Raw genomic sequence first — 22,871 nt, 5'->3', positions numbered from 1 at the left:
ATATTGTTGTTTTTTATAATATTTTTAATTTTTTTATTCAATTAATTTTATTTTCTTTTGGCTTGTCACTTCAATAAAATTTATCACTCCGAAGATGCACCGTCGAGTCTATGGATATTTTAACTCTAGTTTAAAAAAAAATTAGATTCAACATTCCCAGGTCAATTTTTATTTAATTATTTATTTACATCTTAAATCATATCAAACCTAAAATGGGTAAAAAAATTCAAAGCAAATGTATCTTCCATTAAATAAATTATCGTCCTTTGCATAGAACAAAAATGTTTTAGCTGGCTGAACGTTTTTGGGGCACTGTAACTTTTTGTTGCCAGACTTTCGTCATGGGGGTCTCACAAACAGTCTGTCGGACCCTCAAGGTCTAAGCAAGCTGACATGTAGAAATTGTGAATAGAAGAGACGCATTAGTTCCGACTAGCAGAATTCGTGTGACTACTCGTGTCTAGGTTGACGGAACAATAAGCAGGAGAACGCCTGCAGTTTCAAAGAGCGCTTTTTGCCACGCACGCAGGACATGCGGGTTGCCGAAACCATACTTTAGAATGTGCTCATTTGGATTCCCGGCACCGCCGACCGTAGCCTGTTTGCTAATTTTGAAATGTATAGCTCGGATACGGACCAAGGAAGACAAACACAAAGCAAAAGCATCGATTGCAATCACATGCAAGAATTATATTTTGAAAGAGAACAAGTCTGCTGCGATAACCTTAAGTTCAAGTTAAGTAATTTTTAAATTATGTTATTATTTGTATAATTCTTTTTAAGATCAATTTTTATTTTTAACGAGAAATTTTTCAAATTTATCTTCAGAACAAAATTATGTAACAATAAATTTTAAAATTTTGTGAAGTAGCCTTTTACTAATTTTTGAAATTTCTCTGCACATTCTCATTACTTAAAATCGTCCTACCACAAATTCATGTCAATTTATGAAACTTTTACTCTATATTTTTTACCTTTTGTATAAATTTTCACAGTATTGGGGAATTTTTTCCACAATTTGCAATAATGTCTAGATTTTGAATTTTTAGAAAGTGGAATGGAATTTTTTAATTGTTTTAAAATTTAAATGTGGTACGTCTTTTATTATTTGGGCCGTGCTAGAAATTAAAATTTTGAAAAAAAAAATGTAATTATAATAATTTTATTATTCCTGACAAAAACTGTTTTATTAAATTTCTCCTATTGGATCTTAAGTTATATTTTACTTTTCACTGCCTTTAAGCCTTAAATAGGATTAAAACTAAACAAAATATATCCGCTTTCCAGACGTTCAATAATCCATTTTTTCCCCTCTTAAAAACCTATATCTTTGCATAACCTTGACCCTTGTAATCCGTCACATTTGCTTGCAAACGCATTCAACCGCGAGTAAGATTTATTCAGAGGAAGTGAACCACTTATGCGAGGGTCAAGTATTCAGCGAAACAAATCACCCGCGTCAGAGCAAAACCAGCCAGCACTGCATTCGCGTCCGACCACACATTGGTCAAAATGATTGATCCGCCGCTCCGCCAGACGTAAATGGAGCTGCTCTGTTTGAATTCCTCGGAAACCTTTCTCCGAAATTCGACGTGTTGTTGAATTACGCGGCGCAACTGAAAGGACTGTAATGGAAACATCTCTTTGGTGCGAGTGTAACATCCCCAGAGCTGCGCCGCAGCCATAAATATAATCTCACTTTGCGCCTCTCTCTCTCGTGTGTGCGAGCCTAAAATAATACGGCCGCCTGCAAAGTGCAAACAAACCTGATGCTTTTTGCCACACAACATGCGCGCACGTCGCTAATGCATAATATCAAGCAAGCCCGTCGAGTGCCGCCGGTTATCCGTGGTGTAACATTTCGCTGTTCTCGGCGGCCGCTCCCCCCTCGTGGGAATTCTGACCTGCACGCATTAATTTCGCACACCCGAAATATGCAGCTAACGCGCGAAGTTTGGTGCTTCCAAACTCCGGCTCAGTCAATGACGGTGGCGAGGGTGAAAGTTAAACTTGGGGGGGTGCAAGCCAGCTAGGTATGTTCCAGCATTTGTAGAAACCAAGCCGAAAGTTTTTCCTAAAAATTTTTCCCATATTTACAAATTACGGAAATTTCTTATTTGTAGGCCCGTGCATTTTAGTCGGTTTTTAGGAACCAAAAAGTATTTTGACTTCTATACTTTGTGTTTGATTTTACAGAAATTTAGTCGCCTTTTCAGGTGGTTTTTGCGAGAATATTCGGTTTTATTTGCTTTTTTTTAATTTGGATTTTACGAGAGCAGCCATAAAATTCATGAAAATATTATTTTAACAGATTTTTTTTTTTTATTTTTTTTAATAGATATTTTGTTGAAAAATTCTATATTTATAATGTTCAAAAAAAGCTCAAAAACATATTTTGCCGTTATTGAAAAATTATGAATTTTTCAACCATCTGATTCCTCATTTAAAAAAGGTGAAAACATAGGTTTTTTTAGTGTCTACTTATTTCTATGTAATTTATGTTATGTGACTAAAATAAAAGAAAATATCACCTCCCCTCTTATTATGAACCATAAACTTATGCACATTTCATGCACTCCCTTAAGCGCGGTTCTCTTTATGGCTCAATTTTCATATATTATCTTCGGTCAATATGTATCTATTCTTATAAATTTTACAGTATATTTAGATCATCAACAGTTAAAAAAACCATTTTGACTTTTAATTTGGGAGCGGAATGTGATGTGGTAAATTGTATATATTATTGTATATTATATTATTTATTATCTTATTACATTAAAATTTTTATTTAAAGAAGCCGTTTAAAATTATTACTTAAATTTCTTAAATTATATTGAACCTATTAAACAAAATTATGAGATTATTCTCTGAAAATGCAATTTTGTTTTACGTCGCTTTATTTAGGCACAACGCTCAAAATTTTGTTACAAAATAATACTTAAAATCGTTTTTCTATGATAAATATTTGCTTATTTATCAATTTAAATGTTTTATTTAAATATCAAATAAATAAGAAAATCTATTTTGTGATCAAGGGACTAAAAAATTATTACCTGCCCATCCCTACTATTTGCATATTTAAATATGTCTGCATTTTGTTTCCAAAAATAACTTTTGTTAAGTAAGTAACAGTTATAAAAACAAAATTGAGAAAGTTTTCTTTAGTGCAATTGAAATCTTTGCTTTTTCTGTGTTTGCAGATAAAGAGGTGTTGCATTGAAAAATTTCATAAGTCTCTCTGCTGCGACTGAATACAATTTGCGGATTGGGAAAAAAACGCGCAGAGCCAATACTTGTTTGGCAGTAAATACCGCTGTGATATGATGATGCAAAAGCGGCTGAATGAAAATCGATATGCGCAAAAAGTTGGAGAGCTCTGCTCTCAGTCTTTTCAATACACAAATCGCACCCGTTCGCTGCGTCTGTCTCTCCTCCTTCGGCATTAAAGTTATCTTTTTGCTCGAGTGGCGGAACCCATTTTATTATTACCAACAATCAAAAGAGGTGGCGAGGAATAAGAAAGAAAGAAAGTAAGTTTCTCCCTGGGAAAGACCTTTGTGAGGAATGGGTTTGTTTTGTGCAGTCGAACGAGAAAGTCCAATAAATTTGGTCAGCCGAGCGAATTCGGAAAGCTCTCGCAGGGCTGATTTCAAGATTTTGCGATTCACGCACCAAAGTTTCCATCGCGTTGTAAAAAACTTGGTGTTTTTCCTGTTTGCCGCGCAGATGGAAATCCCTGGCTGCGTGTTTGTCCTCTCCGGAAGGAAAAGCAGCTCCATCTTATTCCGCAACCTTGGCGTGCAAGCGGGTTTTATTATTTGAAGAGAAAAGAAAGAGTGTCAAAAGGCGTACGAAGAATGTGGAAATTGCATTTCACAGACGAGCAATTCCTGCAAGATGAATTACAGACATGACTCATGAAATTCAGCTCTTGCGCTCGCGCTTTGTACATTTACAATGTTCTCGTCTCGGCATCTGGAGAATATGGGGAAACTTTGAATGTGTGAAGAAGCAAGTTTCTTCATTCGAAAATGCCTCCAACTTGCAATTAATCCTAAGGGTATTCATGACAGCTCCACATGCAAATAGATCTAGTTCAACCTAAAAAAGTTGGAGTTTGAAAGAGTTATGAAATTGTGTAGTGAGCGTCGCATGAAGTTTTAGTTTAAAATAAAAGTTTTATTAATGCCAGACATGCCAGTATTTGAGTTTAAATTCAACTTTTCCTCAATGGGTATTGTGAGATGTTTATTGTTTAAGAAAAAATCCTTCTCCACATGTTTCGGCCATAATTCGTGAGCTGTGAAATCATTTTGACAAGAATTAGAACAAAAATCAATCTTTTTTCTTCCAAAGTAACAATTTTCCGAGAAAAATTTAAAGTGATATTTTGTCACAAAATAATTTTGAACACGAAATTTGACATCAGACAAATTAATTTTTATAATAATTTTGGTCAGACTTGCAAAAACCATCGCGGAAAAGCCGACTTTGAATTCAAATCACCATGAATCAACCCTCGATCGTGAAATTCTATTGCAAAATATATAATTAATATTGCAATTTCCGATTTTGCGATCATTTGATTATTTTACATTTTCACCCAAAAACATTAACTTACAAAGTGCCAAAGATTACAAAAGTAAAAATGAATTATGCATTAGTTAAATCGAATTTAATTGAAAATTAACTCCCCTCTCCTTTTCTTTTATTGATTGGATTGAATTTTGTGATTTCAGGTGGCTGCAGGTGGCTGATAAAATGCGGCCAACTTTGGCTCAAGAAGCGTACAGTCTGTTTTCACTCAGGGTTGGCCTTTTGCTCGCATTGCTGGACAGTACGAGCTGCGTGTCCACGTCGTCGTCCTTCGCCGATTCCACCATTCCGCCTGCACAGAGCAACCAGACGGACTCGGCAGGTCCGTACCTGGCGCACCAGCACCAAGAGAAGGAGCCCGAATGTGAGTTTATTGATTTCGGCGGCGTGAGCGATATTTCATTCATGGCGCAGAAACAAACTTGCTTATTTTCCAGCCTCTCCATTGCAAAAAAGAGAGAGCGCGCTCCGTCGGCTCGGAAGCAATTTTCACAGTAAATGAATGCGAATTTAGACAATAATTGTGCGCTCGGCTCACGCACGCACCATCCCTTTTTAATTGCTTCGGGCAACTCCCCAGTTGTGTTATTTATTTGCAAACGCATACCAAGTTTTCAATTTGGGAAATTAATTTGCTTGGTTAATAATAATAAAATTTGAACGGCAACTCGACTCAATCTGATTGTAAAGCTTCAAATTAACATGGCTAACATAGAGCTGGTTAAATAATTTTTTTTAATAAAAAAATAAAATTTATAGGTCTTCTTGAAAAATAATTGTATGATTATTTATTTAATTTACTTATTTAATTATTATTACAATTATTTAATAACTTTTTATTTATTTTATTTTTTCAATTACTAAGCAGTTATCGACGTTTCTATATTGAATTAATCAAAGTGCAATAATAATGTGAAAAATGCTTAGTGTGTTTCAAAGTAAATACATATAATTTTATCACGCTATAATGAAATCAATTTAATTACACCTTGCTTTTCAAAGCAATAAAAATAGTCCTTGGATCGAATAGGATTTGGTGAAGGTGTCAATTTTCATTCTAATGTTTCTTTAAATTTGATCAGTTTAAAAAACCTTGTTACTAATTATTGATCAAACTTGCTGATTGAAAAAATTTCCCCTTGAAATAGATGCTTTACTTCTTATTATATATGATGACTTCAAACAATGTATAGAATAATTTTTAAAGTTCACTCTTGACGCTCTCTGCTTTTTTTCCAAACATTTATTTTTATTTTTTGGAATATGACTTTATAATAAAACTCAGCATGTACAATTGTAAAAAGAGGTTAAAAATAATTTTTGACATGAATTAGAACTATTAGCTATTTATAAATAAAAATAAAACTTATTTTTCCTGTTGAGCTTTCAAAGAACGTGAAATGGATATTTTAAAATAATTTTATTTAATGCGCCAATTCATTCCAACTCTGCCGTTGGTAACGTGGTTCATTATTGTGCACATTTAATAAATTTTCCTCATTTTCATTTGCCTAAAAGTGACACTGAAACGTGAGGACGAAAAACATGACAAATGTACGCACACAACTCCGGCAAAAAATGATGAGACTGCAGCAACTGGTACACGCCGAGTTGTCCAAATGCGAGTACATTTTTAAATTTCATTTGTCAAAAAGTGACGTTGTCAGGCAAGAGAGAGAGAGAAAGAAAGACGCAGCTGCAAAACGAGGAGAAAAGTGATATTCGTCCAATCCACTTTTTACTCGGCGCTCGTTGCTGGCTGGAATTAAATTTGCCTCTCTCGTCTCGCGAGCGAAAATTTCTCGCGGGGCTTTTAAATCGCTTTTCGTGCAGCGACCTCGGAAAATACAAGTTTGGTCGACCAGAATTTTTATTTTCCATCCACAAAGACGAACACGTGCCGCACCAGGAACTACAATGCCTCGGGCTAATGATGCAGATTGGCTGCGATAAATTTGCATTCAAACCTTGCAGCCTCGGTGCGCGCCCGGCTCTAATTCATGCAGTGCAATTAGCATACTAACATGCTCTCGAAATCTGCAAACGGAATCTGAAATTGCACACACGGTGAATTTTTAATTCGAAATTGCTGCCAATCGGCGAACAAAGGATGAATTTTTAATCGGGAAATCAATCGCGCGCTTCGGATAAAATGAAACACGAGGCCTTTTTAATCATGAATGCTCGGCAAAGGGAAAAATAACGCAATAATGGGGCTTTCGTGTTGCGCGTACACAATGGGGTTAATTTGTTGTGCAACTAACTAATCGCACAAAGAGGAAACTCTCGTTTCAAAAGCTCTCCGATGTGCCGTTTGATTGCCGGCTATTGTTCCAAGGCAAAAAAAAAATAAAAATATAGATGGAGCGAGCAGAAATTGCCTGTGTGTGCGAGTCGCCGTGTTTCAAAAGAGACCATTTATTATTGTTTCTTTATTTGTGTAATTATAAAGAGTGCTTTGAAATCTGCTTTTCTGCAACAATTCCTTTTTGATTAATAAAAATTGTTTTCAACATTTAAATGTAAACAATGTGGACAAATAAACAACAACAATAATAATTCAATGAAGCGACATAAGAATTATTTTTGTTTCACAAGATCTTAGCAACATCATAATAAAGATTAAATATTATCCAATTTTTCTATTTAGAAAATATTGATTTAAATACAAATTTTTGACAACCTTGTAAGCATAAAATGCATCAGGACAACCAAAAAGTTCCAGCCAAACTTTAATAAATTGCTTCATAACATAATTTAGAGAGAGGGAAGTTTTTTTTCCACCCTCGAAAACACTTTCGAGCAAGAAGGGTTACGGACCATTAATTAAAGCAAGTCTACCGCCAAAAAATAGCATCTTCCTTCCAGTTTCCTTTTAAAAAAGCAACATGCGCATTTACCATAAAAATTCTAATTACTGTAAATTTGCTGTGCCAAACTTGGGTTGGCGCCGGAAAGTCTCAAAAGTTGGCAACCGAGTGCGCTCCACAAGTTTACCCCAGTGACCCGTTGTAGCAGAGAGAAGGCTTTGAAAGTACATGTTTGTACGTTAAGGGGCTCACCTGTGCATATTGAAAGCAGCAAGGCTCTTCTTTTGAGGGGACGAACAGACTCAAGTGCACATCTAAAGCACACACATATACGCACAGCCGAGTTTAAAACATTATGCATGAGCGCTCGATCAGAGAATGAACCCTGCCTCTGTTTTGACTAACAAAGTAATGAACAACAATTTATGCTCATCATCGTATAATCAATGTGGCCTGACATTAACTAACCCTGAAAATCAATTAAGCAGTGCGGCAACACCGATGTGGAAACTCAAAGGGATCAGATTATCACCTCTGAAAAATTCGAGCCGAAAGAAAATAGATCGAAAATTCCAACGTAGACTCTAATTGTAAAAAAAAGGAATATTAATATGGAAAAAAAATGCTTTAAATTTTTATTCTCAGCCTGAAACAATTTCATAATTTATGGAGCAGTAAAATCAAATATTTCATAATAAATTTGATTTAAAATTATTGCCAAATATTTCATTAATTGTCTGATAGAGAATTCGTCCTCAACGTTTCTTTTCCCATTGATATTCGTGCCTCGTCCTGACATGGTGTTTTTCACCTTTTCCCTCTGGGCTTTTAGGAAAACTGTTTATTTACCGTGTGGGTTGTCGCTCGCGGCGACAAAAATCTCACGTCGCGTGTATGTAGGTCAGACAAGCCGTTGTGCACCAAGTTTCGTTGTGCGCCATAAAAATTAGCGCGGTCGCATTAATCCGGGCTGACCTGCACTCGTGGATGGCTGACCCGGCGCGGCCACACACTCACGCTCGAGTGCACAAAGCACTTTTTCTCTTTCAAGTGCACACACAAGCTAATTACGACTAATGCTTCGGAGGAAAGGGTGCAGTGTGCCGTAAATTAAAGACACTCGCAAGTATTTATCTGGATGATGTGCAAAGGGATGAGAATTGCAAATTAATTATTTTTTCAAATTCAAATCACCAAAAAATGTCCCTTAAGTTGAATTACGAAGAAAACAAACTTGGTGCACCAAACTTTGAGAATAATATGTATAAACATTGCAATTGCTTAACAAAAAAACGTATCAAAGTTTTGATGCTTTGTTAGAATTAAGCCATTTAAAGCTTTCCTTAGAATAAGATATTGATCCACTGTAATTTCTGCACGTTGTGTGTATCAAGCTGTTATTTTTATGTAATTTTAATTTTTTAGCTTTTCATTGAACTAGAAAAATAGCCTAGTTCAACTATATTCCAAATTCCTAGATCCAGTAATTATCCACATCATCCTGATTTATGGCAATTAAAAATCATAAAGTATTCAATCCAATTGGAGGAGAAAAAAGCTCAAATTTTGTATCACCTCCTTGCCTTAAACCATGCGATTTTTCCCCTCTTACTTTAAAATTGTTCCTAGTTTTGAAAGTTCCACAATAAAATATTCCATAAATATAGTTGCAAATTGTGTTTTTATATTGTTTATATATTATTATCTCAAATTTACACTCTATAGTAAGCAATTAAGTTGTAATGAACATATTGGGGGATAATCACATGCTAAGTTAGCACCAGCAAATCCCATAAGAAAGTTAGCATGTTTCCTAAAAAAATTTGAATTCGCGCCCCAAATTTATTTCATGCAAATTAGCTCACTATACCGTTCAAAGGCATATATTCCAAAAAATATTTATAATTTATGAAACATTTAAATGAAATCAATATTAAATTTGCTTGTGGTGTTCAGTGGTGTTGATTTTACTGAGGGAATGGTTTTTAATATTTTAGTGGAATATTAAATTTACGAGTTATAATCGATTTTATTAAACTTAACATCGAAATTTCCTGATTCTTCAAAATGGATGTTCTTTGAAAGATAAAATATTTGCGAAATTTTTCTTGTTCCACAGTCGAGCAAGTATGATGTACAGATTAATTAATTAATTAATTCAAAAACTTATAAAATTCTGATTCCTGATCATGTGCCTCTTCTGTATGTTGCAGCTGTAACCTGCTACACGTGTGTCAATGTGTCGGACAACTTGATATGTAATCGATTTGCGATTGATCGTCCGTGTCCCTCGGGTATGTTTTGCACAAGCTTTGCCTTTCTTGCTTGCATCCCGTCTTCTCTCCCAAAAACTTTCCACTCTCATTCCAGGCCCGAGGAAAAAAAGCGAAACAAACTTTGACGCCTACTTTGCAGCGCGCGTGCAGATTAGCCCACCTAGCTTGGTTGCACCTGCGGATTATTTGCAACTTCTCTTCCGTCCTGTGTGTATAAATTTTTTTGTGATAAACGACTCGTTCGCACCGGCTGCTTTTGTATACGTTTAGTCGCTCTCGTTCCAGCAAAAATGACGCATCCGCAAACCATTTTTCAAAAGTGGGTCAAAATGCTGTTGAAAAAGGAGGATGTAATTTGAAGTAAATCAGCGGTTTGACTGATTTTTATAACCAAAATAACTCGCAGTGGAATCCAAATTGTTTTCAAATAAAAGTAAAATCTTGGAATAAATTTAAATTTTTCTCAATGAGAAAATTATATTGAGATACAAACGAAATCTTCACAGATAATGATTACTATCGATTTCTGATTTTTCTTAAAAATATAGTAATTACTTGCTAATTATTATTATTATTAATAATATTATCAACGATCACTTTTAATTTGAAATTCACCACTTTCAATTTCATCACATTTTTATTTTTTATAATGAAAAACACCCCTTCAATTATTAATTCATTGTAGATAAATAACAAACGATTTGCTGGATTTTAAAATAGATCAACCGCAAAAATTTACAAATAAATCGCTTTCACTTTTTGGAAGAAAAATCGTGGGCCACCGCTTAAAATCGCCTTTCACGTCCGCATTGCCCATAAATAACATGGATTGGGCTGGTCTCTGCGAAATAATTACTTTTCTTCCACGGTTTGCAGCGGCAGCTACTAATCCAATTTGAGCAGCTGCGGAGAACAGGTCGAATTAGTTGGCGGGGATGAAATTAGCACACCGGTCGGTGCTCGCCTCGGCCAGATTAGCCCCCGTGCGAATAAATGGTATATATCGGGGCGGCCCTCTTGAAACTTGGCCACTAGAATGCGAAGAAGAAGAAGAAGAGTTTGCTTTCGGGGGCGCTTCTTGTGCCGGTAAGTTTGTCTTCAATAGAGACGGCCAAGTTAACTTTATGATTCGGAGCCGGTGACAAGGAAGAGGCCATTTTCAACACTGGGATCAAGAAAAGGTCGGCGCCGATGTATGGCTTTGCGTGCGACCGACGCACCAACTTTCTTTGAGCCTCTGAAAGGGCCTCCTGCACTTTTAATTAGAAACTTCTTCGCGCCAAATTGCAAACAGGAAAAAAGTGAAAAGTTAAGTGGGGGCGAAGCGCTTTTGCATTCACGTCGTGCGGTTTCGCTCGGGTGCAACTAACGGCCCTCGTCGTTTAATCAGAATACGACGTGGGTCTCATTTCGACTTGGTTTGTTTGCGACGAGTGCTGAGTTTGCGTTTCGACGGCACACGCAGCTCTTCAAAGTACTCACAGAAATTGGAAGAGAAGTTGCAAATAATTCCATAATTTCACCGTCTCCACTCAATTTTATTACCGTAGCTTAAAAGGTATTGAAACGGACTAATGAAATAAGTTTTCATCATTATAGGCTGTAAAAACTGCTTAATCAAAAGTTTGTGGTTTCGTTTTCCTCTTGAGAGAGATGAGTTTTTTATAAATTAATCCATCAGCAATGACTAAAATTGCTCATTTGCTAGTATCATAACTCCAAATTTTAATTTGTATTGTTGAAACCTGTTTTTAATTTATTCACCGTCGTTTGAACCAAGTTCAATAACAAAGAAGAATTTGCCATGTAAATTATTTTTATAAGAAGTTTCTAGAAATTTATGATTAAATTAGAATACTGAATCAAATATGTCACACCATTGTTAAATTTAGAAACTGCTTTACGACAAAAAATGTAATAAATTTTTAATTTAATAGAGTTAATTTAAACTGTAATAATTTTCGTAATCCTACGATACAATTCTTCTTGGTGGCAATTTCACTGTTTTGCAATTTTATAAACAATGAATTCTTTTCTTGGAAGATGTGCAGCAGCAATTTCAGGCTAATCAATCAAATTATTTAGAATAATATTGATTGTAATTGTTAAATTTCCAGTTTCTTCGTGAAAGTGTCTTATTCTTTTTGTCTGTTCTTTCCCCCAGTAGCGTATTTTTGTGCAAAAATCAATACTTGGAATCATGCAAAATGTGCCTTGTTTTCCAGGTGAAGTGTTCTGCCATACTTTGCACATAATGGATTCCCACGGCGGCAGCGTAATAGTGCATAAAAAGTGCGCCGGCCCCAAAGAATGCTCCCCTGCAACGGTCGGTTGCCTCGATATTGACTCGCAAAGAGTAAGTTGCTCGCTCCCCATGGATTTCTACCTCGCTTCGCATCATATTTTTTTTTCTGCCATGAAAAATGACCAACCTGAGCTTTCTTTATTTTCCATAAGTTCTTTTTTTTTTCACTTCCCTTCGATGTGAATTTTTCTTTTTTTAATTTAACGAAATCAATAAGTCCATAGAAAAGTTTTAATGAAATCTGATGTCGAACGGCAGATCACTTAAATTTTGATCGCCTTCCGAGCTTGCCCCTCATAATTACACGCCTTAAAAGGTTTATCTCGGCGTGATCTCGTCCTGATTTCCCCTAAAAACTTTGCCCTCTTTCGCAACAAATTGAATTAATGAACGAATCAATAAAAGGCGTCTCGCTCGCTCCACCAGAGAGATTATTAAAATAATAATGGCACCGTCGGCAGCGGCAGTAGGTGGAATAATAAATTCCATTCATAAATTCATTGTTCGCAAAAGCGATTCCCAGCGGTGAGATAATTTCCGCTGCTGATTTATTCTCGAACGGCTTTTTATTATTATCGGAACGCGAAGCCTTCTCTCGCTCTGCCGTCCTCTTGAATTAAAAAGGCCGTTTGCAGCAGCGCTATTATCAGTTAAACATCGTGCGCAGCCCTTTTTCGCGCGAGTCGCCAGGGCCCAGATTAGGAAACCCGGCATTTGTCCTAAATATTTTGCAATTTATAATGAATACTTAAACCTAAGTAAATTTAACTGCCCTTAAAACTTAACTACATTCTACGTCGTTTACTAATTTATTTTGTTGTTACAATTCGTCCTTAATTTTTATTTAATTTTTTATTCGTTCCAAAACTATAGCATATTATTTTAATGCAGCCGTCATTAAAAAATTTCAGTCCTTTAGAAAATAGCACTATATTGATTTTGAAATAATCCAACCTCCAGCAGATGCAGTCGCATCATTTTTATTGGACCTCTCATTGATGTTCATTTTATATTACAATTTTGTCTTTTGACCGACAAAATCTGTCAAAATGATCGATTTTTAAAGAAATATTGGTTATTTATTTTTCCATCATAGAGCCTTATCATTTAAAATTTTTGTCATTTTTAACAGGAGATAATAAAATCACTCTAAGGTATTATTTCAAGAAACTGAAAATTTTCCGCCTGCCTCTGCAATCACATTAATTTGACTTATAAAAATACAATTTTAACCTAGAAACTGTTAATAATCAATTTGTTAATTCTGGTTTGATTTTTTTTTTTATCAAGAAGCCACAAATAAAAGCTCTTTATTACCATCGGGACAATTAATTTTGATATTCAATTACAATCTTTTTCGAGACCAGCGCTGGCGCCCCCAGATTACAGCAGCTGAGGCAGATAAGAAGGAAATTATACGAGCGGGGAACGTCCCTTGAATAAAAATCGGGCGGAAAGAAAGGGGCTCTTAAATAATCTGAATTCAATTTATTTTAATGGATATAAAGAAAGAAAGAAATAAAAGTGCAGTGTCGGTGGGGTGCATAGGGCCAATTGTCAGCGCGCCGGAGACTCCACTGGTGCTTAGTCTTGCTTAAACTTTGGGCAAATTTATAACGTTTCAACGCGCGGCTGCGGCGGTCTTTCGTCGCATAAATCCCTTTTTATACTCTTGTGTAGGCGGAAACGCCTGCGGCGGGCGCGGAAAACGCGCACAAACGACGACTTGCTTTCGCGTGTCTCGGCACACGCACAATTTATTTTTGTGTTTTGCATTCTTCTCGTTATTCCTCATTACTTCTGCCCCGATTCAGAACGAGACGATTCACGTACGCAAGAAAAGTTTTATGCTTTCCTACTGTAAGCTATGAAAAGTAGTGATGCAGAATGTTTTATGTTCCATTTCTTTGAATCTTTCCGAAAATTCGTCCTTTTCACATTAATATCAATTAAGTGTTTCTGGATCCAGTTCTTGAAAATTACGTTAAAGGTTGAATTCTGGAGATGTAAACGGTGCACACACAAAACTTTTTGAAATATTTAAAGGGCATGAAAAACAATTTTTCTATGTTTTAATGTTCCATAATTTACTAGCAATGAATATTAACTTTCAACAAAAATAAATCTTTACTGAAGTTTTATCTGAATCTTCAAAAAAATTTCATAAAAGTATTAAATAAAAAAATGCTAACTGTGAAAATGGACAAACAAACAAAACACTGCAATGAATAAGCTTTTTTAATTCTTAGGCTCGAATTTTAATTATCTTGTATAATTATTCATCATCTTCATTACATTATTATTATTATTTTCCTAGCAAATATGATTTAAGGAATTAAAAAAAAAATGTGAATTCAAGTTTCTTAGGGTTCTGTCATTTCCATAATAAAAATTAGTGGGAGGAATTCAAAATTTGTATAATGAAATGCAGAGAATTTAATTTATTTTAATATTAATTTTTGTTTGTTTGAAGAAATTGACACTCGAAAAGATGTTCATGGAAGTGAAGAGATCGGGCTTTTCCTCGATGCTGAAATTGTTTGTATTCAAAATAAAACGGCTCCACCAATTTTTACCAATTTTTGCAATGAGGAAAAAGCCCGATCTCTTCATTCTGCATTCACAATAATTTTTGTTTATTAAATTAAAACTTTTTATGTTTATAAATTCCTACCACTTCTATAGTTTTAATTTGGACACAACAAAACCCTGGGTTTTATAAGTACCAGCAGACCGCAGGTCACCTTTTGGGGTCATAATTGTCCTTTATTTTGTCATTTTCTTTTCTTTGCAACACGGTTTGGCCGTTTTCTTATTTCATTTTAATAATGAGAATTGAATTACATTTAATTTGAAATGATGGTTTAAGACTGTAATAAATAATTTTCGGGAAAACAAAATCAGTTATTGTTTATAAAAAAACTAACATTTTATATTGTTTAAGTGCGCACACGTCTGCGAGCGGGCACAAAAATTACATCAACTTATCCGGTCACGTTGCGCGCACAAAGCATGAATTATGTAATACGGGGGTAAAGCCCAGCAGCTGCAGCAACAGCTTTATTATCGCTCGGATTCACCCGCCCGGACGGCGAGTGCGGGCAAGAGAGACCCTTTGCGAAATCGTGTTTGGACTACGTCTATATTTTGTAGGCCAAGTGGTCTGAAACGGTGATGGTGCATCTCGCTTCGATCGACACTTGCTATTAATTAACAAAGCCGGCCGATAATTAAGTCAGGGGTGCGCGAATTTCCGTGCAGTGCGCGGATGAACCACTTGTTTGAACGCAAAAATAATTCCCAGAAATTTACTGCTTGGCTCTCTCTGGCAATTATTCGAGTGCGAGCACGGCGGCGCGAGAATGATGTTATTTGCCCTTGAATTATTTAACGGCGCCGTTTCGCGCTCGCCTCCGCGAAATTAAATCCACCTTTCTCCCTCGGCACGCACTTTTTTTTGCGTCGGCATGTTTTACTGCTGCTGGAATGCTTTTAACGCGCGTTTGCACTGCTTGATGAGCAAATTTGTAATTTCGCACAAAGAGACTACTTGGTGAGGGCGGTTGATGGAAATGAAATTATTGCGCGCCTTAATTTTGCAGCGCCAGGGTCAAACGCCGCAGCAGCAACTTCAAAGGGGAACAATTTTCTCGACAAGTCAACTGGTCCGTTAAATCTGTTGGACATTTGATTACCTCTTTTTGGTTAGATGAATTTGATCCATTTTACCTCCTCAAAGTTGTGTTATATAGTGAAATTTTAAACTTTTTAACTCTAGAACGTATTCTGTGATTTGAAACAAATTGATTTAACTTATTTCTTTAGACATCAAGCTGCTGGCATATAAGAAATTATTGAAAAATTAAAGCATATTTTAAGTGTTAAAAAAAACCACTTTAAACAATTTTCTTCCCTGAAATGGTGATGTAAATTTTCATTCGGCTTCTCTTTGATTGATTTTGTGAATTATTTATCATTGAAGTAAAAAATATAAGAATGTTCCGACTGCAGACTGCAGCTATAATTCATGAGAGCTGTGAAATTATTTTGGCAAAAAACAGTGAAAAAATCAATTCGTGTACAATTGTAGCTGCTGTAAATATAATTTTTCCATAAAAAAATTTTGAAAAGATTGATTTTTTGTTATATGAATGTTACAGGCTTGAGTCACAAACTGTGAATAAAAAGTAAAAAAATAATATATAGATAATAAATAATAATAATATTAAACTACCGAAAATAAAACAAATTAAATTTACCGATGGATTGAAAGAGGCACTCTTTTGTAAATTGCAGGGAAAATTTGGAGAAGCAACAAAATCACGTTTAAAAGGAAACGACGGAGAGGAAAAGGTGGTTGGTCCTTTTGTGCGCGACAAACTACTGCACACAATGAGCACTCGATCGACGGCGGCCAGCGTTTGCTGCAAAGAAATCAAATTTCCGGTGTTGTCAGTCGCAAATCAGAGGCAATCGTAAAAACGACCGGCCTTTCGCGATGGCAAATTCGCGTTGACCTGCTCTCTGGGTGGGTAGGGTGCGTGTCGCCAATACCGAGTGAGCGCCACTCATCAGAGCCTGAATGGACCTGAGAGTGGAAAACGCAGCCGGCAGTCCAAAGTCGCCGGCGGGGGTGGCTGCTCTGATGGTTAAGCGCGCAAAAAATAACAGCCACACTAAAAATAAGCGCTCTTATACTTGACGTGAGATGAAATTTTGAGTGCCCAAGTCAATTTAGTGCTCGGCAAATATATATATAAAAAAAAGAGAATTGGGGGATCAAATGGCGCACCAGCTTGTATTGACATTCTCGACAAGAAATTGACAAGTTTGTTAGGTAGTTTCGGTCTCTATAAACATCGATTTTTTTGCTCTCTTCAGGAGGCACGTAAAAAATGTTGCTCTCCAAGATAAGAAAAAAGCATAGAAAAGTTTGAACAATGCCATTAGCACTAACAAAGCAAGAAAACCAATTCTTTATTCACTGCAGTCCAATTTTCACATAGCATACAGTTTTTTTGGCATTTTTTTTTTCGTCAAAAGGACTAAAAAACATTCAATTTTAATATCGAAACATTGACTTTGATGATGGATATTTATTGTTTTTTTTTTTAGGCTTTCCTGTTGAAATGAAATCAGCGTTTCTTAACTTCCAATTCACGGCATTTTCTTAATCTGCAAATGAATGGTTAAATTAAATTTACTTCTAATTTTAATTATAGAATTACAACAATGATAGTTCTTATGATAACGTACTACAACATCTTTAACATCATCATTAAAAGAACCTCAAATTTTAAACATATTTTAATGCAAATTATTCATCTTCATATTTTATAACATTTGCGAAATACGTAGAAACTGCTCCACCTTTAGCTATCGAAACGGTACAGGTCCTCTTTCATAGAAGAGAACTGCCTGAAATGATTATTTAAATAGCAAGGAAGTTGTGTGAATTTTAAAATGTTTAAATTAAAGTTAAAAAGCTTTCTACATTAACTCAAGAGAGGTATCTAGGAATTGGTTTGCCAGATGGATCATAAATTTACAAAACGATGCCTTCGATTGCAGAAGTTTCCGGGGGGAAAAATCGCCTGAAGTAAGATATTCCTGTGCACACTCAGGGGTAAAACCCTCCTGAATTAAATAACTCGTCGGCAAAACTGGTGCGCGCAAAAAAAGGCGGCGTTTCCCTCCTCGGTGGCCGCAGCATGCGGTCGGCCGCAGCCGCGCTGAATTATTCAAATCCTTGCACGGAACTGCACTCGCCGCGCGTTGTAGAATCCATTACAAGCATGTCTGTCGCAACATAAACCTCGCGTGGTCCAAAATAAATCAAGCCGCAACAGGCGCACTCTGCTCTGGAAATCCGGCCGCGGATGCTCTGACTAAATAAGCTTAAGCGCGCAAACGGGGCCGACTTTTTAATTTTTCACTCTGCATAAAAAAAAATAAGAAGGAAAACCGGCGGTGCTTATGCTTGCAATCAACTCCCCTGTTAATTAATTTGCCTCCAACGACTTTCAAGATCTTAAACTGCCTTTAATTATTCACGCCCAATTAATTCTGAGCAGATAGGATTATTTATATAAAATTTTTCGGCTTATTGTGCAGTGAAGTTATTGTTTAAATTTAATGTGGTTAGTATTTTAGAGTTGGTGGAAAAAATCAGAAAAAATGATATTCAAAAATATAATTAAACAACTAAAAAAATATCCATCGAGGATATTCCCAACTTCAAATCAAAAATTATGAATAAAACCGTTAAAACGTTCATTCTTGCAAAAACAGGTACAAAATAAAATTATGCTTTTATAAATTTTAATTTTTTTTTCTTCTGCTTAGAACACAAATTTATAATCATTATTTTAATAATTTAGAATTATTACTAAAACTAAAACCAAAAGAAGCGAGGACAATTTTGTTCAACCCTTTTTTTTATAAACTCTTTTGGGGATAATTTCGTCGGATAATATTAATTGCGGGTTACGCTTGCAGATTTGCGTGTCGTGCTGTGACTCGATGTACTGCAACGAGGCTGTGCCGACGAACCACACGAACGCCGTGTTCTCCGCCACGGCCACCCCTCAGCCGCCGCACCAAACCAGCCCCAGCTCGGCAGCCACGGCAGTCGCGTCGTCGGTGCACAATGGCGGCGCAAGGACACTTTTCGTCGGTCATCGTTCCTTTCGCGTTCTGCTCGCCGCGTTTTCCATCTCCTTCCGAGTGGTGCTCTAATTTGATACACACTTGAAAGTCAAAATCGTGTTCAATAAAAAAACAAGAATGAAGAAGACATTTCTGGTGCTCTTTTGGGACTCGGCGCGCGTGCACAGTTTTGGAGAAAAAAACGTTTTCGCAAAACAACGCAAAAGAAATTTAATTGGTTCTCGGTGTTGCCAAAACATCGAGAGATTTCGGCCGGTATTTTTTCCTAGAAATGAAATCACTAAATTTCGTCATCATTCTACAGGTGGATATGGAACGGTGCGTGTAAAAAATATTCACATGCTCAGAGGGTTTTTTGGGAGGTAAATTTACTGATTAATTATATTTGAGTAATTTTACAAAGATTGTTGTTTTGTATTTAAGAAATTTGATCATTCCAATGATCGTGTTGATTTACAATTTTATGAAGATATATTTTATTTAATTTGCACTACGTTAATCCTTTTCAAAATTAGTTTTCACTATTGGGCCAAAATTCTGTCTTTGTTCTCAAAATTTTTGTCCAACCCTTTATCGAAAAGCAATATTGTAGAACGCAATGTTTCCAGTAAAAGTGGTTTAGCTATTGAATAATTTTGCAATTCCACGCACGTGAATATTCAAACGCACAGCCACTAACATTTTTAACGATCTGCGCACTTTTTAATTTCACATAGCAGACCTATTGTTTAGACAACGCATCAAAAAGATGAGAGAAATAAATAAAAGCACCAATCCCTCGTGTGGACAACCCTCCCATTTTCACCCCTTTAGAGAACTGACACGTCTCATCTCAATATTGTTGATATAAGCAATCGCGCCGCGGCTTATTGGTTTAATCTGTGAATAAAAAAGTAATATTATTATGAGAGAAACAAAAAATATTGAAAAGAATGTTAAAAAGTATATATTATTGTTTTTAAAAAAGCGTTATTTCAAATGTTTAACATTGAAAAGCTCCTATTGTCAATAATATACATGCTGAATTCAACGCTAAGTCTATTTTTCAAGAGAGCAAGTGCGTGTGTTGAATGAAAAGAGTCTCTGGATCTGAAGAATTTTTATTGTTTCCAAGACGGAGGCTGCGAGAGAACGAGAAAAAATGTGCAGTTGTTGACTTTGATTGAAAGTCCCGAGGGAGGAAGCAGTAAATGCTCAGCCGCCGATACATTAAAGTGCGAATCTCCTCCTTCTTTTTCTCTTCTCTCCAGCTAGCACTCAATGTAAATAAAACGAACCATTCTATATCATTATACGCTATAGGTCGTGTAATAAAAAATTTCACTGCTCATGACGCTGCTTGGAAAAAATATGACAGAAAGAGAGGTGGTGTCTCATTTTTTTGCATTGCAAAATATATCCTGGTCGGAAATCACCCGTGGCGCTAATTCATCACATCTTTTGACGGGGAACAAAAGGATTTTGGTTGAAAAGGGCAAAAATGTAAATTCCATTCATCTTATTATTTTTTGAGTAAAAAAAAATGCAACACAGGCAGACTAAAAAAGTTGATTTCGTGTAAATCAAAAATTGGATTATTTAATTCGCTATTCAATTCTTTTGGGGGAAACTCGTGCAAATTGTTTGCTAAATTTTTATCTGCTGTAAAACTTTTACTTTTACTTAGTGAATGGGCTGTTTTAGAAATTTTATTTGGGTGCAGCTCGCTGATAGTTGCAACGGATGTTCTATTCTGCATGAATAATGCAGCAACTTTCCAGTTTCGAGTCGGAGTCTGTGGCGCGCACGGCGTGTGATTATTTATTTAGTATCGTGCTTGTGTACATGTCATGTTTGCTCTAGTGTTGATTTATTATTTGCTGCTTCATGCCACAGTGGCACATATACCGTCATGAGTAATTCGTAATTCGGATAAATCTACCAGTGGCATATACAGTGTGCCTTTTTTGCTTCATTTTTATGAAAGCTTCATCATATATTATCTAATTCATGGTTACAACGCCATGGCCAATAGCTAACCGTGAGTTTATTTATAAATATTTAATTGATAAGAGTAAAAATAAATTTTTCGGTATTCAAATTTTTTCATCTTTGGCGTAACTCCAACGATTTCTATGTTTATATAAAGTAAATCAACCATAGATTATTGAACCATTAAATTATTAGGTCCATGAAATCAACGCTTAACAAATTTGTACAAATAAAATCTTTCATTTTGTATGAAAATAATTACTAATTTTTGAAAACCTGTTAGAGATATATTAATTTGTATCAATAATTTGTATCTTATACCTTCTTTAGAATTAAAAAAAATATAAATTCGTTTCTTGAACTATTGGAAATGCTACAAACATGTTTTAAAAATGGTGATTTGAATTAAAATTCGGCTTTTCCTTGATGGGTTTTTGTGAGTTTTTTATTGTTCAAGAAAAAATACAAAAGCCCATCAAGGAAAAGCCGAATTTAGATTCAATTCACAATGAATCCACCCTCAATCGTGAACTTCTACAACAAAGCTTTTAATAAATTGCTTTGCAAGTTTGAAGCCCAATTGTAGTAAATATGGGAAGTAATGACACATTTTTTTTAAGACAAATAATCGAATGGAGAAAATTTAAAAGTAATAAATCAAACATGAATAAAGGAAATCTTAAACATATGGTAATCATACACTATATTCAATTAATTGCATATATGTATGCAAAAAGGAATTTATACCAAATCACAATTTTTTATATTGAAATGTTTTCAATATTTGCAATTTTAGCTTCTTCAGCGTCTCAACTAATCCCAGCTTCAAGGACTTAACCAGTTTTAATGGTGGTCCGTCCGTCTCAACCTTATTGACCTCTGTCGCCAGCATTTTATTCCCAAGTGCAGGGCAGCGATGAATGTTGCATTATATCCAGCATCCGTTGGGATTTGTCGTTGGCCTTTGCATACTGCGTACAATGACGGTCAATAGCTCAACATCAATTTCCCGTTTAATGCGCCGTGCGTGTGCCGCCGGCCGTTGTCCTGCCCAGCTCTTTCAATATTTCATCGTCCCCATCGGAACCCCCGTTTTGTGTGCCCTTGACCCAGCCTTACTTACTTCAACAAAGGCACGTTTCGCAGCAGCGAGAAGAAGAGCCGCGTGTAATCACCTTTTGCTGGTAATAGACTCTGATATTGACATATGAGATCACCGGCGTTTTTTTTTCCAGCCAGTCACGCCGATAAATCATTGTGCGTGTCTCTCGTGCGTCGGAAAAATGGGAAATTATTTTACGGACAAAAAGCCCGAATGGACACAAATTGCGCCATTCATCATCGCCGCTCGAAATGCTCTCCTTGAGGATTGATAGGAAAAAATGCATGAAAGTCAAATGGAGGGTGCTGCTCTGCTTTTTTCTCTTCGCCACAGAGTGTTGCTATTATTTTCAAATTTTCTGTGCGTCGGAGAAAGAACCCACTTTCCAGTGGCGAGAAAAATTGTTTTAATTCCGCATCCCCTTTGGCTCAAACATTTAAAATAATTGAGAAGCACAGTCAAATTTAAGCAGCTTAGAGTTCATCATTCATTTTAAAACTGAATTTTTTCATTTTCAAAATTAAGGTCTACTTTTTTTTAAGAGTCCTATTTTGTTTATGAAAATTTCTCTTTGTAATGACAATTAAAAATTAATTGCACAGCTCAAATAATATTCATCCGGGCGCTAAAATAGAATATATTGCGGTCGTGTAATCAAATTCTCTACCTTATAGTGAAATCATACATTTTAAATATGTAATTTTTTGTTTTCAAATTTAAGGACTTCTTGTAATTTGAAAGGTCTTATTAATAATCTACCTTATCTTTTTCTTTTTAACACGAAAATAAAGGATTTTACCGCTCAATAAATGTCAAGCTAGGCGAACACATTTAAAATCATTATGGAGCACTGTAAAATTTTTACAGCTAAGAGTTAATCATCCATTTTAAAACTGAATTTTTTCATTTTCAAAATTAAGGTCTACTTTTTTTTAAGAGTCCTATTTTGTTTATGAAAATTTCTCTTTGTAATGACAATTAAAAATTAATTGCACAGCTCAAATAATATTCATCCGGGCGCTAAAATAGAATATATTGCGGTCGTGTAATCAAATTCTCTACCTTATAGTGAAATCATACATTTGAAATATGTAATTTTTTGTTTTCAAATTTAAGGACTTCTTGTAATTTGAAAGGTCTTA

General features: G+C 35.6%; 1 protein-coding gene across 3 annotated transcripts in view; it reads left to right on the top strand.

Annotated features, from left to right (window-relative positions):
• LOC132198722 (ly6/PLAUR domain-containing protein 6B-like) overlaps nucleotides 1-20,270 on the top strand; it is a 73,183-nt gene extending 52,913 nt beyond the window's left edge. For all 3 annotated transcript variants that reach the window (XM_059622907.1, XM_059622906.1, XM_059622908.1), the window contains 4 exons: nucleotides 4,740-4,960; nucleotides 9,620-9,700; nucleotides 11,908-12,038; nucleotides 18,486-20,270. In XM_059622907.1, the coding sequence (XP_059478890.1) occupies nucleotides 4,740-4,960; nucleotides 9,620-9,700; nucleotides 11,908-12,038; nucleotides 18,486-18,725 (673 nt within the window). In that variant the 3' untranslated portion in view covers nucleotides 18,726-20,270. The remainder of the gene's footprint in view (nucleotides 1-4,739; nucleotides 4,961-9,619; nucleotides 9,701-11,907; nucleotides 12,039-18,485) is intronic.
• Nucleotides 20,271-22,871: the final 2,601 nt, after the last annotated feature.

The sequence above is a fragment of the Neocloeon triangulifer genome, unplaced genomic scaffold (assembly GCF_031216515.1).
Source record: "Neocloeon triangulifer isolate White Clay Creek 2 clone unplaced genomic scaffold, ASM3121651v1 ptg000013l, whole genome shotgun sequence".
In the NCBI taxonomy this organism is placed as follows: domain Eukaryota; kingdom Metazoa; phylum Arthropoda; class Insecta; order Ephemeroptera; family Baetidae; genus Neocloeon; species Neocloeon triangulifer.
This window is presented reverse-complemented; position numbering and strand designations above follow the sequence as displayed.